At 24.3% G+C, this 21,519-nt stretch overlaps 1 protein-coding gene across 1 annotated transcript; it reads left to right on the forward strand.

Moving 5' to 3' along the window:
- Nucleotides 1–15,797: 15,797 nt before the first annotated feature.
- On the forward strand, nt 15,798–17,706 carry LOC112729463 (uncharacterized). The gene is made up of 3 exons (XM_025779649.2): nt 15,798–15,916; nt 16,196–16,344; nt 16,572–17,706. The coding sequence occupies exons 1-3, from the start codon at nt 15,798–15,800 to the stop codon at nt 17,225–17,227; spliced, it is 924 nt and encodes a 307-aa protein (XP_025635434.1). The 3' UTR covers nt 17,228–17,706.
- Nucleotides 17,707–21,519: the final 3,813 nt, after the last annotated feature.

Consider the following 21,519-nt stretch of genomic DNA (forward strand, 5'->3'; position numbering starts at 1 on the left):
CATTTAGATCATCGATCAGGGCAATGTGAACTAGAAGTTCAAAAGATTATACATTTGCAAAGAATAGCAAATAAATTGCCTGATGCATTTTCCGATACAAAGAGAATAACCAAATCTTATATACCAGCGAAAAATGCTCCAATTCGAATTGATGTCCCAGTAGGACAAATAGCCACTGAAGCAAATACACGCTAGAAGCGTGGCAGGCCTGTCGGTTCTAAAGATAAAAATCCTCGAAAGAGAAAAGAGGTAAATAATATTCCTGTTGAAAAAGACATAGTAGAGACACCTGCAGTTGTCCAAAATTTTGATGTAGTGTTAACGCCAGAAGACGTTCAGGTACATGAAAATTGTAAAAATGACGAGATCTCGATAAATTATGTCTTTACAGGAGAGAAATTGGATCGAAATAAGACAATTGTCAATAAAATATTTGCATATAATGTGGCATTAAATATCATGCATGAAAGTAAGGATCTTGAGCCAAGATCAGTCGAAGAATGTCGACAAAGGAATGATTGGCCAAAATGGGAAGAAGCCATGAAGGCTGAATTAGACTCACTCGGAAAACGTGAAGTCTTTGGACCTGTAGTCCGTACACCTGCAGATGTAAAACCTGTTGGATACCGATGGGTATTTATGAGAAAACGAAATGAGAAAAATGAAGTTGTGCGCTACAAAGCCCGACTCGTGGCACAAGGTTTTTCACAAAGGCCCGGTATAGATTATGAAGAAACGTATTCTCCTGTAGTGGATGCGATAACATTGCGTTATTTGGTCAGTTTATCTGCATATCATAAACTGCATATGCATTTAATGGATGTGGTAACAGCCTACTTATACGGCTCATTAGATCGGGATATCTATATGAAAGTCCCTGAAGGACTAAAGATATCTAAACCATCCAATGAATATTTGCAAGGGTTATACTCAGTCAAATTGCAAAGATCTTTATATGGTCTAAAGCAATCTGGACGAATGTGGTATAATCGTCTTACTGAGTATCTGGCCAAAAACAGATTCAAGAATGATGATATCTGCCCCTGTGTTTTCATAAAGAAAACTGCATTTGGATTTATTATTATTGCTGTGTACGTTGATGATTTAAATATCATTGGGACTCCTGAAGAGATTCCAACAATTATAAAAACTCTAAAAGAAGAGTTTGAGATGAAAGATCTTAGAAAGACTAAATTTTGTCTCGGCCTGCAGATCGAGCATATCAAAAGTGGGATCTTTATTCATCAAACAACATACACAGAAAAGATCTTGAAGAGATTTTATATGGATAAGTCACATCCCTTGAGTACCCCAATGATCGTAAGATCTTTGGATGTGGAGAAGGATCAATTCCGTCCTAAGGAAGAAAATGAAGATATCATTGGTCCTGAAGTACCATATCTTAGTGCCATTGGAGCGCTAATGTATCTTGCTAATAATACATGACCCGATATATCATTTGCTGTGAACTTACTAGCAAGGTATAGTTCCTCTCCAACTAGAAGACATTGGAGCGGAATCAAGCAAATCTTTCGATATCTTCATGGGACGATTGATATGGGATTGTTTTATCCCTATGGATCCAAGTCACAACTAGTTGGCTATGCAGATGCTGGCTACTTGTCTGATCCACATAAAGGGAGATCTCAAACAGGATACCTGTTTACATATGGTGGAACAGCTATATCATGGAGATCCACGAAACAGACGATTGCTGCAACATCCTTTAATCATGCCGAAATACTAGCGATTCATGAAACAAGTCGCGAGTGTTTTTGGCTCCGGAGTTTGATACAATATATTCTGTCATCATGTGGACTGATTGATCATAAGATAGCTCCAACTGTCCTGTTTGAGGATAATACAGCATGCATTGCTCAACTTAAAGGCGGATATATCAAAGGTGATAGAACAAAGCATATTTCTCCCAAATTCTTCTTCACTCATGATCTTCAAAATTAAGGGACAATTGATATCCAACAGATCCGCTCAAGTAACAATCTGGCAGATTTATTCACAAAGTCACTCCCAAAATCCTCCTTTGAAAGATTGGTACATGAGATTGGGATGCACCGATTTCGAGACATTAAATGATGTCGGCAAGAGGGGGAGACTGTACTCTTTTTTTCTTAGTCAGGTTTTTTTCCCATTGAATTTTTCTTGACAAGGTTTTTAATGAGGCAGTCCCCATCACAAAGGATATTGTACTCTTTTTCCTTCACTAAGGTTTTTCCCACAGGGTTTTCCTTTAGTAAGTTTTTAATGAGGCAATAATCCTAAATGGTCATCCAAGGAGAAGTGTTAAGATAAGTATGTGGATGACCACGTTGGTTTATCTTCTCCATATTGAAGGAACCTCTCTCCAAGACAATTAAAACAAATGAATGTTGAAATCAAAACCTTCTCATGTGTATAAATAGTAGAAGCAATGTTTGAAATAAAACAAACAAGTAATAAGAAATCAATTCTCTCTTTATGTTGCAATCAAATACTCTTCTCTTTATATTTCTACTACAATTCTTTTTCTTCTTTTATTTTATAAGTATTTTAAATACTCTTTTCTATTACTCTTTACATATAATATTAATATTAATATTAATCATCTTTATTATATTGAAATAGTAATTATAGTACTAGAATCTTCTATTTATACTTATTTACTTTATTTTATAATTACATCTTCTTTATTTATTTAGTTGTTTCACAACATGAAGAATTTAATTAACAATAAATCATTATAATCATTCTTCTCTATATGTGCCTGCTAACAACTAACAAGTAGAGTTACCAAATTAGTTGTACTTTTATTAGAATTCTAGTGGTTCATGTTGGAATAACATTTAAATATTTCTTAAATTTCTATTTACGGTTGAATTTAAATTTATTTTTAATCTTAAGTTAAGAATATCAGTTAATTTAGTATTTATATTTAAATTTAAGTAAAATAATTATTTTTTAATTTATTTTAATTTATTTAGCACCTATAAATAAAGAATATATTATATCATTAGATAGTACCTAAATAATAAATACACAAACTCTTTTCTCTTGTTTGTTAGAGTTTTTTTTATCAGTTTTTTGTCAGACAGTTTCTGACCTTACTCAAACTGGTTAAGTAATCGGTTTTCGGTTAATCTAGTTGAACTGATCACTCCGATTTGATTTTTAGAATCATGCTATTATCATTATCAGGTTCACATAATCACCTTCTTTCTATCATTCGGGTTATGGAACTATAGGGAGTTTTACACCAACTATAGTGTAATGCTGGGTTATGGAACTATGGAGAGTTTTACACCGGTGTGACGACATTCAAGTGAAGAGAAGTAATCGGACGGTCTGATTTATTGCAGTTAAAAAGGGACACAAATTGGACCGTCTGATTTGTGGTTCATAGAGGGCAGTACATGGAAATCGGACCCACCGATTTCATGCTTAACGTTCAGATTTTTCTTTTGCACAATAAAATCGGACCCAACGATTTCTTAGCAAGATGAAAAAAAATTTTGGAGGCCATGAAATCAGACCCAGCAATTTCTAAGTGCCACACTCCTGTCAAGCACCCTGCACCCCCATAGTATAGTTATACACCACCACTAACCCAATATCAAAAATAAAAAAGTGCTATCATTCTTCTCTCTTTTTCTCAGTCCTTTTTCATTGCATTATTATGATGTTACTACTTACTATGACGAAATTAAATAATTAATTAAAATATAGTAGCATGTATGGTCTTTCTCATAATGAAATAATACTCCCAAAGCATGGTTCTATATATGTGTCTCCGTGTCTGTGAATTGACTGAATTCTCAGTAGCTACAGCTTGATACTATATTCTATTATTTAAGATTTATTTATTAATTATTTTTTTTTTTTTTAAAAAAAGAGGTGGGCACCGTAGCGGTCATGTAAGCAGAAAATAGAACTGACATGGTGAAAGACAAGATATCAGAGAAAGGTTTGATTACTTCTACTCCTAGACATTAGTAGAGTTTATTAACTAGTTTCATCGGTTTTATTTATAGTAAGAAATAAGATTTGAATATTTGGGTTAGATAGTGAAAAAAAATAAAATAAAATATATTTTTTATCTCTAATTTATTTAATTTTATTTTTAACATTGTTAATTTATTTAATTTTACTTTTAACATATTTTTATTTGTGTTAAAATTATCTTTAAAAAATTTTAATTATGTCACTAACGTTTTACATAAAATTAATGTCCAAAAATAATTTTAAAATATTAAAAATAAAATTGAATAAAATTAAATATTAAAAATATTAAAAAAATCACAAAATAAAAAGTATGCTATGGTTTAATTTATTTACTACTATTGCAGGGGGCTTTTAGTTTTTTGATATATTGTAGGATCCGATTTATTTTAATCTACTTCAATGTTTTTTTGTTGTTGACTAATTTACTTTAATGTTTGATATTTTACTATTATTTATTTCATCCCCTTGTTTCAGATATATATATGGGATTGAGTTGGTTTTTTACGATTATAAAAAATATTCATTTTTGTTATTAAAATAATTTGGGTCAAACGTATATGGATTTTTGCATTGTCAGTTATTATCTTAAAATTTGAGAAATTATTGCACATGTATTTATACTAATTCTTGAATTTTTATTTAATATTTTTAATATTATCAACTAAAATCTAAGTAGTTGTGAATATTTCTATAACCAATATATGGATTTAGATCCTATAAATTTTAGATTTTATTTTAAAAGATAAAATATAATCTCACTATTTATTTTATAATTGAGATAAAAAAAATATAAGAAAAAAAAATATTTAAGAGTAAAAAATTATACTAATTTATTTTCTAAAATAAAAATTTAAAATTTAAAAGAAAATATAAATTTCACATATATAAAAAAGTTTCATTTATTTTTTTTAAATAAAAGTAGCATTGCTGTGTGCCAAGTCAAATTTAAAATTTTAAATGTATTTTTTTCTCCATTTTGATTCATTTAATTATTTTTAATTGATGGATTGATTCATTCATTCATTTATTTTAATACTTAATATAAGGTGAAAAATCATGTGTATATAAAGTTATAGTTGAAAACAGTTAAATAATTGATTTAACTAAATTTTTATTTAACAACTATCGCACCTAAATTTCTATTTTAATATAAATAAAAAAGAGATTGATAAAACTTAAATGATATTAATTAAAATTAAAGTAATATAATTTTAAACCATGAAATCATTTACCTAATCTATTTATCTACTTAATATACTAAAATTGGATTTTCCCCTAATTAATGAAGGTGACGTGTCGATCTCTCATGACTTCGTTTTCCCTTCAAAATGAACTTTCTTATTCTCTATTCTAAATTATTTTATAAAAAATATATTTATTATAATTATATTATAATTAATATTTAATGAATAATACATAATTATACTAATTTAGGAATATATCTTTATTTTTAGAAAGTACTATTTTCATGTAATTAAAGCACTCTTCTCTCTTCTAAAATTATTTTTAGAAAAATATCTTTATTATAATTATATTACAATTAGCATTTAATGAATAATGCTTGATTATACTAATTTAGAAAAATATCTTTATTTTTAGAAAGTACTATTCTCATGTAATGAAAGCACTATTCTCTCTTCTAAGATTATTTTTAGAAAAATATCTTTATTATAATTATATTACAATTAGCATTTAATGAATAATGCATGATTATACTAATTTAGAAAAATATCTTTATTATAATTATTTAAAATAATCTACTTAATATACTAAAATTGGATTTTTCCCCAACTAATGAAAGTAAGATGTCAATTTCTCATGAATTTATTTTCTTTTCAAAATAAAGGCACTATTCTCTCTTCTAAATTTATTTTAAAAAATATATTTATTAGAATTATATTACAATTAGCATTTAATAAATAATGCATAATTATACTGATTTTAAAAATATCTTAATTATAATTATATAAAAAATTAAACATAAATTTATAATTCTAATTGCTATAAATATGATACTAACGTTCATACTAGTAAATTGATATTGCAATAATTAATTTCTATAATTATTTTTGTACTACTAAAAGCTATATATAGTGTTTCTTTGTGGTTAGTGAGTCTAAATCTAAGAATCAAAGCATTTTTTTCTAATCTGTTATTCTTTTTTGATTGGGCAATTGTTTCTAAGGAGATTTGTAGATCAAGTTCAAGTCACATCCCCTCTACGTTTTCTACATTTGTCCAAAAATATTCGAAATGGAGCATATAACGTGATCGAATTTCCTCAATTTAGGTTCAATTTTAAAAAATTCGTGTCACCTTGAAGATGCAATTCAAAGATTGGTACTGTATTTAAATTTTTTTCTCTTGCTTTTTGTATTAAAAATAATTTTATAACATATTGTATTTTTTTCAGAAACTACCGGTCTTTTGGTGCATTAATGCAATGCCATTAAAGAGAATAAAAGTCAATTTAATTTGACAATTTTAACAAGAAGATAGTCTGAATTTGTACCGATTCTAAGTATTCGATCTTATGATCTTATTTCTGTTAGTTGTTACGAGAATGACTCTAATCTATACGTATCTAAGTATTAGAATAGATTAAATATTATTTAAATAATTTAGTTGTAATATTGGTAATTGATTAAATTAGTTTTAGAGAAATTTAAATTGTTGTCTCAATTTATATGTTATGACTATTCTTTACAAATATGTTATTTTTAAACTTTTTAATATAATTTTTTTAAGTCTGTTTTCTTTTTTGATATATGTATCACATTTTTTTGTATTTCAGATTAGTAATGTAATTATTAAGAGAAATGTAATTCATCAATAAATTAGAATGATTAAAATTTTAATTAAGATTAACTAACATCTGTTTTGGACACAAGATTGATTAATTAAGATTAAGGCGTGAAAAAGGAAAAAGAGTCACAATACGTGATTTTGCTTTCTTGCTAATATATAAAAATACGTGAAAAAAAATTAAAATATCACCATTTAAAAAAATTGTTAATCATACATATGAAAATGAATTGAAAAATATGCATGAATATAAAAATAAAAATTATTACTCGATTGATTGTAGAATAAAAAATAATCATATATATATATAAACAAATATTTAGAATTATTTAACAAAATTAATATATATGTATAAATAAATAAAGAAATTATTATAATTTATAAAAATTACACATACGATGACATTAATAATAAAGAATAAAAAAATTATTGAATGATTCTAGACTCAAAAAAAATTAATTATGATAAAAAAATTAATTAATATATACGATTTAAATATATATATATATATATATATATATTTAGAATTATTTAAAATAATAAATATATTCTAAAAATAAAAAAATTATTAACTAAACAATTAATATATATATATATATATAAATAAATACGAAAATTAGTATGATTTATGAATATTATTACGCATATGATGGTATTAATGGAATAACAAAATCAGTATAATTATTGTAGGCTAAAAAAATTATTTATAATAAAAAAATAAAAAAATAATTAATATATGTGACTTAATATATGTGTACTTAAATAAAGAAAGATTTAAAATTATTTAAACAAAATAAATAAATATATCCTACGAATAAAAAAATCATTGACTAATCGATTAATATATACTGGTAGTATAAATAAAAAACCATTAAATAAAAAAGAAATAGTATGTTTTTAATTTTGGGAATAAAACGTAAATAATTATAATATAATAATTTGTTTAATTATTAATATTTATAATTGTTATTTTAAATCATAAATTTAGAAAAAAAAAAAGTAGATTAACAAAAATAATTAATAACTATATTAGAGTTGATACACATAACACTAGCTTAAGAAAAAATAAACGCAATTACTACAATTTAAATTAATTTTAATAAAATAATTAAAATTATAATTTTAAACTTATCACGTGCATTGTACAAATTATTGAACAATTTATTATCATATACATGACATAGATTATTAAACAATTTCTCATGTATTTTTTTTCCAAAACAAAAATATTATTTTTACTTATAATTATTATTCTTTATCAACTCTTTCATTTAAACACTAATATTATTTATTATTTTTTTATTTTTATTCCTCACATTTATTAAAAATTCCATTTCAATTTAGGTATTAATTGTTGTTATTTAATTAACTTATTTTAGGTATTTACTTATTAAAATTTTAGGTATTAATTATACCTCAATTACGGTATTAAGACTCTGAACATAATTTTAATTTAATTTTGGACAAATATATATATATATATATATATATATATATATATATATATATATATATATATAGTTTGTTATTTTTCTATTACATGACATATTTATTATTATATTTCAAATTTAGAATTTCTTTATCTAACATTGCAGTGAAAAAATAGCAAGCAAAAAAAATTTAAAAAAAAATATGGAAACATTCTAAACATAATTATCGCTAATCTTTTTTTCTTTAGTTTTCAAATATATTATTTATTTTATTTATTTAGAGTAATAACTAAATTTATTATAATTATAGTAAAATTATCTTTAAACTATTAGTATTATTAGTAATTTTTTAAAATTATTGACATATTATTAGTATATATAATAAGCAGTAAATTTTCTTTCATGTTTATTATTTAAAAAATTTATAATTTTCACATAGTCTTTATTCTATTTTTTTCATACCTAATAACTATTGACTATGATTCTATTAATAGTATCATCTATAATAGATTATACAAAGAGAAAGTATGAAAAATAAAGACAAGAATTATAAGGCTATAAAAAGTTCCATTCAAGTTTGATAAGAGTAATACGGTTTACATAGAAATAGTTCTCATGGATGATAAGATTAATTGATTCATTTACTAAATTTTTTTAAGTAATGCTAAGTTCAATTTATAAATAGAGTCTAATTTTGATGCACTGATAGTGTAAAGCGTTTTACATAGTCGTGCAATCACATCCGTTCTTTTGGATGACCATTCACGCGGTCAATGTGAAATGTATTTATTTTTATTGATGTGTCATTACGTAATTGGATACACGTGTAAAACTACTTTACACTGTTAGTGCATCAAAATTAAATCCTTATAAATATTTGTAGTTCATATTTTAAGTTAATTTTATAAGTACACTATTTCACAAGTCAAAGACAATTCTTTTTAATAGCTTTGTAAATGCTAATAGCTTTTATATTTAATTTATTTTGCAATACGATAAAATTCATTGTTCAATCAAGTCAAAGACAATCCTTTTTAATAGCTTTGTAAATGCTAATAGCTTTTATATTTAATTTGTTTTGCAATACGATAAAATTCATTGTTCAGTCAAGAATTATTTGACAAAAATATTTGAGAATGAATTGGTAGAAAGGAAAGTCTATGTCTTCTCAAATTTTGAGATTGAGAAATCAAGCGAAATATATCTTCTGACTGTACACACATGCAAAATATCTTTTAAGATGGAGTTAGGTATAGTACATTTGGTCGACGATCGTAAAATTCTGGATAATCATTTTAATTTTCTTGCTCATAATGATATTTTGAAACAAACAAATATACGATTCTACTTATTTGGTACATAATTAATTTATATTAACCCACACAAAATTATTTTCCTTTTGATTTTAAGTTTTGCCAAAAAAATGTATAATAGCATCATTTTATCGATAACAAAAATTTTAACAGTTTATTTATGAAAATATTTGAAATTGTATTATGACTTTTTTAAAGGTATATCTTTTTATTAATATACTATTGTTAGTTTTATCATTTAATATAAAATAAATCAGTAGATTTTTTTATTTTATACACGTTCGAAGTTATAATTTCTTATATTATTCACTCATTTGTCCTTAATTTGGTACTTTTAATTCAATTTTTTTGTTCAATTAGATGTTATTAGATTCTTGACTAGAAAATAAAAAACTCATATCATGGTCAAAAATAGAGAGAAGTGACCAGTACATTGTGATTGATCTTCATGATTTGTAGTATGTAAAATTTTAATATGAATATTTCTTTAGGTTATAATTATGTGTTGTGGTGCAATTTTTTTTCTTTATATATTACTACTTACTCCCTTAATTCTCGCTTTCATTCAAAAATGAGAAAAAAATTTTAATGTACACTATGAGATCAATTTACAATACAATTACTTGATCATCTATGTGATCACCAAGCAACCGAATACATAATTTATTCTCTAATTTATAAAATTTAACAAAGACATTGGTAAACATATTGGTTTCGCATTTATTTATATATTTTATTTATTTATGTTATATTTTTAATTATATTATATCTATTTTTATCAATATATTTTTTTAAAAAACATTGTGTATTAAATAAATTAAATGATAAAAACATGTAACTATTTTTTTTTTTCAGTCAAGATTAAGTAAAATACTGTAATTTAGACTTGCAATATCAACATATTAATAGTAAAATGAAGAAAAAATGTAATATTATATAAAAAAAATTTTAAATCATAATTATAATTTATGGTTGAAATTATAATTTAAATATTTTAAACGGAATAATTTTATTTAGAGAATTCATAATTCAAACATAATTTTTATACACTTAATAGCTACATTCAAGTTAATGCATTTAATATTATATTTAAAAAATACGAACAATACACATTATATTATTTATTTATTAATTAATTAAATTATTACAATTTAAATTAATTTTAATAGAATAATTTAAAATTATAATTTTAATTTTATCACGTGCATGGCACATGTTATTACACTTATTATCTACTATATTTCTGAGCATAAGCCTTTCCTTTTTTTTCCGTAATAATTCCTACTTTAATATCACTTTCAGTTTCGGAGGAAGGGAATAAATTTATTCAAGAAGGAAGAGTTGAAACAAAAATCTCTACAACTGTGAAGTATATATGGATCGTTTGGAACTTCTCTGAATTAAACCGCGAACCCAAATACTCAAATACATTTTTTATAGGGGACCATCCATGGTATATAATTATATATAATTACATATTATATATACCTGCAATTTAATAAACTCATCTGTATATATATAAATATAATTATATATATATTTTTTGGATTTGATTTTAGGCGAATTCTTCTCTGTATCCACACAACCAAGTTAAAAAGAACTACTTATCAATATATTTGACCTATGGTGGTGATAGTTCTTCTTTATTGACGACAACGGATAATTGGAGTAAAACGCTAAATACAAGTTGAGTATAAAAAATTATTACTACGTTGATAAAGATAAAACACTAGGTATTTTTTTTTCTACACTCTCAAATTAAAATTTTTTTTTTTATACATGTAATTTATTTATAATGAAGTTTGGTTACTCTCATTTCATTTGGTTTATTGATTGTTTGATTTGTGTTTCTATTTTTTTTTTAGTTTTTGAATTTATAAAAAATAAATAAAAAAGTAAAAATTTTAAACTAAATTATTTTTTCTTTTTATTCACAAATTATATATAATAAAAATAAAAAACTCAAATCAAACATGCCTTATTTTTAAAGAATCACAAGCATACACCGGGAGTACCAGAATTAAATATTCTGTATTATTATTAGTTTTATGAATTTGACTGTTATTATCACATAATTTCAATTTAGTATATGATTTTGCAGAAGGTACATATGAATTCGGCAGTGGAAAACATGATGGCTCTGGTTTCGCATCGTTTATAACTTTAACTGAGTTTCATGATCCTAACAAAGGATTTCTTGTGAACATATATGTACTATCGAGGCTGAAGTTTGTGTTGAGAATGATGGTCATCGACATCCTAATGATAATCACATAATGCCTTTGGTTACAAGAAATAACAACAACAACTTAGTGGATTTCAAGAGTTTATTCAAAGTACGAAAAAATTTTGTTTAACTATTGGAGGAAGCGTGTTCTAAACATCCTGAACTTGTTAGAGGAGTGAAAAAGAGAAATTGGAGTGAAAATTTTACTGAAAGATGGTTTATGGCTTTGAGAAGAGTTCTACATTTTTTAAAGAGTCATAAAGAAGTAAAGGACATGGATGGTGATACTTATGATGAGCTTCAGGATTTGTAGGAGCAACTTAATTCTTTTGGATTTGATGATTTGACTTTGTTGAAAAATGGTGTTAAAAAATATATGATGAAAAAAATGAAAAAAAATGCGCGTAGCTTAATTTAAGTGTGATTAAGTTGTGATGGTAGCGTGTTTTTCAATTCTAGTACAGCTGGTTTTGGTTGTCTTGCGCAATCATAAAAGAAACTGGGTGGTTGGAACTTGGAAGTGCTGGAATGGTCTCGGAAATTGGGTGGTTGGAACTTGAAAGTACTGAAATGGTCTCGGAAACAAGTGTAACGTGATTTAACCTAGGCTCTTTGTTTCTCTTTTTCTTTTTTCTTTTTTTCAGCAAAAAAAAAAATTAAGTGTGATTAGTATGTTTGGCTTAATTTCTTTGGACTTCATTAATATGTTTGACTTTATTTGAATGTTATGGTTATTTCGTATTTACTTTAATATTTAATATTGCCATTTTAGAAATGTTTGGAGATAATACTATTCAGTCCAAAATTATTTAATATTTTTAATTTTTACTTCATTTATTTGGAGATAATATGAAAATGGATTTGGCGTCTCTAAAGTTGTTCATTTACTTTGTAGAGAAAAGTAACGCAATCTAAGTCATTGATAATATAAATGGTTTTGATCATCTTAAATAAATAAATAATAAATAAATGCATTAAAAGACCGTGTGAGTTTTTCTTTTTATTTCATCTTCTTTCTATTTTATTTAGTTTTTTCTTTCTTTTCTTCAACAAAAAAATTTATTTTCGGTTCTATTTTTTCACAATATTTAATTCTCTTTTAATATTTTATTATCATATTCTTCCATGATATTGTTGTTATTTTGGTTATCTTCTTTTTTTTTTTATTTTTGTCTTCTATAACTTACATTTAAAGTTTTGTCATGAAAGAGATTAATGGTGATCACTAGTAATCTTTCATTTTTTTGAATCATGAATAATTTTTTGAAAAATCTTATAAAAAAATAAAATTAATTAATTTAAATTGGATCAAGAAATATTTTTTTATTTTAATATAAAAAAATACTCATGTAAATGTACTAAATCTTTCTTAGATAAATGTACTCAATTTTTTTGTTTATCCTTAAAATAAGAATCTAATTGAGAACAAACTAAAGAGTGTTTAGAATAATTAATGATGTGATGTTAGTTTAATAGATCTCTAAAAAATTTATATTGATATACATTAAGTTAATTTATTTATATTTTTATGTGTTTGTTGAAAAAAAAGAAAGAAAAAATTAAATAAAATAGAAAGAAGATGTAATAAAAAGAAAAACTCACACGGTATTGGAAACTGCTGCTCGCACGAATTTTTAAGGTTTTTTTAATGTATTTATTTATTATTTATTTATTTAAGATGATCAAAACTATTTATATTATTAATGGCTTAGATTGCATTACTTTTCTCTCTAAACTAAATGAACAACTTCATAGAAGACAAATTCTATGAAAATTTAGTGGTTCTGGTTACTCATCGTTTATAACTTCAACTGAGTTTCATGATCTAATAAAGGATTTCTTATGCTATCGTGGCTGAAGTTTGTGTTGAGAATGATGGCCATCAATATCATACTAATGATAATCGCATAATTCCTTTGATTACAAGAAATAACAACAACAATTTAGTGGATTTCAAGGGTTTATGCAAAGTAAAAAAATATTTTGTTCTAACTATTGGCCTGGAGGAAGCGTATTCTAAGCATCCTAAACTTATTGAAGGAGTAAAAAGAAGAAATCGGAGTGAAAAATTTTCTGAAAAGTCATTCATAGCTTTGGGAAGAGTTTTTCATTTTTTAAAGAATTATAAAGATGTAAAGGACATTAATGATGATGTTGTTAAGGAACTTCATAATTTGTGGGAGGAATTTGAATCTTTTGAATCTAATGATTTGACTTGGTTGGAAAATAATGTTAAAATCTATACGGTAAAAAGGTTGAAGGAGAATGTGAATCTTGACTGGTGAAATGTTAACTCTGTAAATATGAGCTTTAACAATGTCAAAATTTGTAATGCCTTAAAATCGTTCTTTTATTAGATGATTTTAGACAATAATTTTTTATAGTGTTACTGTTAAAGTTTAATTTTTTATTATTTATAGAAATAAAATAAAATCGTTCTCTTTGACTAATTTAAAGAACAATTTTATAACGTTACAATTATTTGTTTTTAAGCAACGATTTTTTAATGTTATTTAAATAATTATACAAAAGATACGCATAAAAATCATTACCTAAGAATACTTAATTTATAGTACATATAAAAAACGTTATGCTATACTTTAAAAGCATTTTATTAGATAGTCTTAGACAACAGTTTTTATAATATTATTATTGAAGTTCAATTTTTCATTACGTTACAACAACAAATAAAACTGTTCTTTTTTACTATTTTAAAAAATAATTTTATAATCATTATAACAATTTTTTTATCAAGCAATAATTTTCTAATATTATTTAAATAATTATACAAATAAAAAGATACAATGGTTTTTAATTCGTTGTCCAAATTAATAACAAAGCTAAAACGGCATAAAACTGTTACCTATCGAATTATAATTTTAAGCTGTTCTTTGAAATTGTTATAAAAACGGATGCCTATAACAATAACAAAGACAGCAAATTATATCATTATGATATATTGATATTTAATGTTAGTAAACAGTGAATGCAAATAGTTAATGAATTATAACTCAAATAATATAGCCTCTTCATACTTACCTAAAAGATGGCAGGTTCGAATCTCTTTATCTTTAGTAAAAAAGAAAAACAGTAAATGCAAATATCTTTGTTTAGTTACATTTTGGGATAAATTATTAAAATGGTACTATTTTGTGGACAAAATATTTAAAAAAAAAATTATAAATGACAAACAATTTTTTTAAAAATTTTAAAGTGACAAAAATATACAAAATCACATTTTTTTAAGTAAAATAATTTTATATTTGAAATATAATTTGTACATTTAAATAAAATTTTTGTATAAATATTTTGAATAATTTTAGAAAATTCATGCAAAATTTGATCTCTAAACTTCTCATTTTTTTTAATTTCGATTATTTAAAAAAAATTATATAAAAAGACCAGAGTAAAATTATCAAATTTTAAAATAAAAATATTTTATTTTTAACTATATTTATAAAAATTATATCAAAATTCAATATTTAAAATCTTTTTGAAAATACATTTCTAAATCTAGTTAATTTTATCATATATATTTTTAAATTTTTTTTAGATATACATTATCCAATTTATTTCCACCTCTCCGTTTATATTTCATGTCTCGTAAACATAATTCAATAAATATTACTCTTAACATTTTTCAATGCATGTTCAACCTAAAAATAAAGAGTGATTACTGTGCAACCAATTAGATTAGACATCGACTCCAACGTACCATCATAACTCAATAATGAATCTTTGGATTCCTGTGATTTCGTCCTCCGTTATATATATATACACGCGTAAGTATGAATTTGAACTTCGTCAATATCCTTCTTCTTTCTCTGTGCCCTTGCACTTTGCCTTTATTTCAACGTGGTACGTAATTCCTCCATACTCTGATCTGATAATATATAACTTTAGTTTCCTAATTTCTTATTTTCAAAAATATAAAATGTAAGAATTATTATATGAAAATCAAAGTCGCCAGGATTTCACTTACCTACTACTATTGTATGATAATATTTCAGTTATTTTGTAAGAATTATGGAAAATCATCAAACAATGAGTGAGAAGTTTGAGAAATTCACATGGACCATCAACAATAATTTCTACGTGCTGGTGGAGTTTGAGAAGTACCAGTTTGTTTTTGGTGGCTATTCATGGTACACTCAAAATAGTTATGAATACCCATTTCAAAGTTATATAAAAACATTATATTACGAGGAATGTTAGGGTCAGCAATTTTGGTATTTTGTGGCCATTAATAGTGTTTTTAATGGTGTGAGATTACATCTAATGATAGAAGATTATTCACTTTTGTTTTGATGGTTAAGTGTTGGCCAAAAAACACAAAAGTTACTGCCTCTAGATTTTTCCTTATTATTTGTATGTACCCATTGATATATTTTGACAATTTTTTTATAATTTTGAATTACTTTTAGGAGCATTTCTGTGGGTATAGATGAGAACCGCCTTATGGTCTTTATCTTGGAAGTTGTTGATTGGATTCAAGGACACAGCATCACTACAAATTTCAAGTTCTCATTTGTTAATCAGAGGGTTGACACACTCGTAAAATCAATAGCAATAGGTATCTATGCTTTTTATTAGAAGAATGGTTCACAATTGAATTAAGTTTGTTTAAGTTCTCTGAGTTAATCAACACTGTAGAATTTCGTCTCAAATATAATTTGAAATTGAATAAAATAAAATAAAATTAAATAAGCACGAAGATTAAGATTTAAGATTCTATTACTATTAGCTCCCAATTTTTAATTTAGTCAAATTTTTCTTTTGACATGTACAATTGCATGCAAGATGGACAAGTAAGATTCACTGAAGATACTCATCGTGGAAGTTGTGTTTTCAGTTGGAGGACGTCTTTGGATCCATTAGAACTTACTTTTAATGATAATTTGATCATTGTTGCCGAATTTTTCGTGAAGGAATCACCACATCATCATAACCAATTAGATGATGGAACTAGTAACACTAGTATTGATGGTTCCTCAAAACCATGTTTTCATGTTTATGAAGATTTTGAGAACACAAAGGGAAAGGGTTTTGTTCAATTGGCAGAGGAAGCTTGCCGCAAGCATCCATCAGTCATTGAATGTCATAAGAACAAAAATCATAGTTCTATGTTCACCAAGTGGGGATTCATGGCATTGGGAAGAGTGTTACATTTTCTTAAGACTAAGAAGGTGAAGGATATGAATGAGGAAGCTTGCAAGGAACTACAAGTTTTATGGGAAGAAGTAAAGGCTTTTGGGTTTGATGATTTGGCTTGGTTGGAGCCTCATGTTAAGTGTGCTTTGGGCATGAGAAATCATAAGGAGAGAGCTATGCATGTGAAAAGAATGAAGGAGAATGTGGATGCTCTAGAAGTTGATCTTAAAGTGGCAAGAGATGAATTGGTTAAAGCTCAAGAAGGTTTTGAAGAAAGGGACTTAAATGATGTGTTGGGATATTGAAGACCTACATAGCTAGGTTGGTTTCACTTTTGTGTAGAATGTCTTTAATTAAAAATATTGGTTATTAATTTTGTATCTAAGTGATTAATTACTTTAGTGTGAAATGAATTATTTGGATCCTAAATGAATATTTACTCCTTCTCTGCTCTTTTACTTATATATGCCTCTCTCTTTTTTTTAATTTGGTTTTTTTATAACTTTTTTTTTAAATTAATATGATAATTTGTCATATCTTATTGTTGTCGATTCAGCTAAACTAATCTTGTTGAGTGTTTAAACTTTTCTATATTTATTTATTTTTAATATTTTCATTTGAGCATATAATTTTTCTATTTGTTACAACTGCGATTCAAATGAGACCTTTAATAGACAACATATGAACTTCACTTGATCATGAAAGGTTATGAAAGATAAACTTGAAAGACTTATTAGTGGTTAATTAATCCCTTGAATATGAGTTTGTATTTTTAAAATATTAATAAACTCATAATGATTCCTCTTTCTCTTTTATTGTTGAACAAATTCATGATCATAATTTAGAATTTGTGGGAAGAACTTGAATATTTTGTATTCGATGATCTAACTTTGTTAGAAAATAGTGTTAAAATTTATGCGATGGAAAAGTTGAAGGAGAACATGAATCCTGATCGGGGAAATGTTTACTACAATAAATATTAATCCATCAAAGTTTGGTCTTTGTTGTATATTATGAATTATAATTCAATTCTATTTTTTTTTATTTTAAGTTTGTAACGGATGATCTTAATAATCATTATTTATTCTATATTATGAATTATAACTCAACTCTATTTATCTTTATTTTAAATTTGTAACAGATGATTTTAATAACCATTATTTTAATTTAATGATCAAAGGTTATACTATCAATTTTATGTCTATAAAAAACACCAATTTCTGATCTACATCTTAAAACACACACATACATTATATGTTCTATTTCATGTTTAACATTCTATAATAATAGAATCTTTATACCCCTTAAACACAGTAGGGGAACCACATAGTGGCAAAGGGGGCAATGACCCCCTAATTTTAATTTTTAAATGTAAATTATATGTAAATTTCAGTTTAATCTCTATTAAAATTTTATTTTAGTCTTATTTTATTATGTAAATATTTTTTGTCCCTTATAATATTTCATCTAGCTCTATCCTTGCTTAAACAATTACTGACTTGAGCGTCGGAGTGTCTTTTGCAGGTACGCACTCTCTGTGTTTTTTTTTTGCCAAAGTATACATTCTTTGGAGATGAAGAGACAAATTCGATTTCTTCTAAGTCGAGATATATATACCTAAGAAATTCATCCACACAAGAACAATTGGCGCCACATGTGGTAATGAATAAAATAATTCCTATCATAAGATTTTATGTACATTCAATTTTTTAAATCAATCTCAACAATCTTATTTAAAATTTTATTTAATACCTCTTATCAAATTTTATTCTATCGTAATTATTTATAAAATATGTACTTTATATATTCAAATTGTTGGAAGAACTTGAATCTTTTGGATTTGATGATCTGACTTGGTTGAAAAATAATATTAAAATATATATGATAAAACAGTTGAAGGAGAATGTGAATTCTGACAGTGAAATATTCACTCCAATAAATATGACCTTTAACAATATCAAAATTTGTAATGCGTTAAAATCATTCTCTTATTAGATGATTTTAGACAATAATTTTTTATAGTGCTATTATTAAAATTTAATTTTTTTATTATTTTTAATCATAAAATAAAATTATTTTCTTTGATTATTTTAAATAATGATTTTATGATTATTATAATCATTTATCTTTAAGCAATAATTTTTTAATATTGTATAAATAATTATAAAAAATACACATAAAAACCGTTTCTTAAGAATACTTAATTTATAATACACATAAAAACTATTGTTAAAATTTACTATACTTTAAAATTATTCTATTAGATAGTTTTAGACAATAATTTTTATAATGTTACTATTGAAATTTAATTTTTCATTATGTACTTATAGCCCGGGACGGAGGGAAGCAAGTAGTGGCCCCCTCCCAAATTTTAAGAAACTATACTTATTATATATGAGATATGTGTTTAAAAAATTAAAAAAAATGATATAATTTAATAAATTTGTATGTATTATTTTTTACTATGTGATGAATTTATGTCTTAATTGTTTAATTCACTAATATTTTTTACTTAACTAATTTAATATCATACCTTCGTCAAGTCTTTGTATTTTTCAAATTAATTTTTATATAGTAATCTCTATATTTATTTTTAAGAAAATTATTTATTTTTTTATATTAATATATTTAACATTTATATTATTATATTAATATTGACTTACATAGTTATATTTTGGTAATCACATGATATACTTTAGATATTATTTTTTTTAAAAAATATTCATTTTTCTTCTAAATTTACATTGTTAAATGAAAAAATTTTATAAAAATATTTTATATATTGTATTCTATAAGGGTACGGTGTCTTTCAAATAATTAATAATTAATAATTTATTTTCAAATTTTTTAAAATTTTTGAAAGAATTAATTTTAATTAATAAAATATGTGATAATTTTTAACTAAACACGCTATAAATTATTGATATTTTTAAATTTTATAATGTATTATTGATATTATTATATTTCTTTTATGTAATTATCATATTAAAAATAAAATTTTGAAAAAAATTATAATTATATATATATATATATATATATAAATTTTTAAAAAATTAACTCTAATAACTATATGTTGATTATCTTTATGGAAAGAATAAAATTATCTAAAATTTAGCCCCTCTATATTAAAATTTTTGGATCATTCCTGCTTATAGCAACAAATAAAACTGTTCTATTTGACTATTCTAAAAAACGATTTTATAACTATACAATAATATATTTTTTATCAACCAATAATTTTCTAATATTACCAATGAGTTATAGCTAAAATAGCATATTTTTTTTATACTAATCTAAAAGATCGGGTGTTTGAATTTCTCTATTTTTGGTAAAAAAAAAATTTCTAATGTTATTTAAATACTTATAAAAATTAAAAGATACAATGATTTTCAAATTGTTAATAATAACAAGGACATGAGATTATGTCATTATCATATTTTGATATTTGATATTACTAAACAGTAAATATAAATGTCTTTGTTTAGTTACGTTTTTTAGTAAATTATTAAAATGGTACTAAAAGATTCGTGGACAAAATATTTTTAAAAAATTACAGATGACAACAATATAAAAAATTACATTTTTATAGGTAAAAAAATTTTCTATTTGAAATATGATTTGTTCATTTCAATCAAATTTTTGTATAAATATTTTGAATAATTTTAAAAAATTCATGTAAAATTTGATCTCAACTTCTCATTTTTTAATTTCATTTATTTACAATATAAAATTACAAAAAAAATTTAAAATAAAATGATCAAATTTTAAAATAAAAATATTATATTTTTAATTATATTTATAAAGATCATATCAAAATTCAATATTTAAAATCTTTTGAAAATACATTTCTAAATCTAGTTAATTTTATCATAATTTTAAAATTTTTTTGGATATACATTATCCAATTTATTTCCGCCTATTTCATGTCTGGTAAACATAATTCAAATAGACGTATGACTCTAACATTATTACTGTTAACATTTTCCAATGCATGTTCAACCAAAAAAAGAGAGTGATTACTGTGCAACGAATTAGATTAGCGCATCGATACCAATGTACCATCATAACTCGAGAATGACCCTTTTGGACTTGTTTGATTTCATCTCCGTTTTATATATAAGAATGAATCTGAATATGAATTTCAATATCCATCTACTTTCTGTTTCCTTGCACTTTGCCTTTATTTCAACTTGGTACGTTTTTCCTTCATGCTCTGTTAATAAATAACATTAATTTCCTAATTTGTTATTCTTATAAGGGTTTAGCTAATCTTGTATAAATTAAGGTTGCTAGTAATAGAAAATTTTAGATAATTTACTTTAATAAATATACAATAAATGCATTGAAATTAAAATTAAAATTTTGTATTATTTTCTATAAAAATATTTTTAATTGGTAATTTTATCGTGTGCACTAAAGACGTATATTAGTTAAACCCTTCTTATAAAAATAAAATGTCCAAGTGTATGTTGACCATTTTATAAAAATTAAAGTCCCGAAGATTTCACTAACCTACTACTATTTCATAAAAATATTTCAGTTATTTTGTAACAATTATTGGAGGGCTGTGGAAATGTTGAATCATGAAACCATGAAT

Source organism: Arachis hypogaea, chromosome 12 (genome assembly GCF_003086295.3).
Source record: "Arachis hypogaea cultivar Tifrunner chromosome 12, arahy.Tifrunner.gnm2.J5K5, whole genome shotgun sequence".
Lineage (NCBI taxonomy): Eukaryota > Viridiplantae > Streptophyta > Magnoliopsida > Fabales > Fabaceae > Arachis > Arachis hypogaea.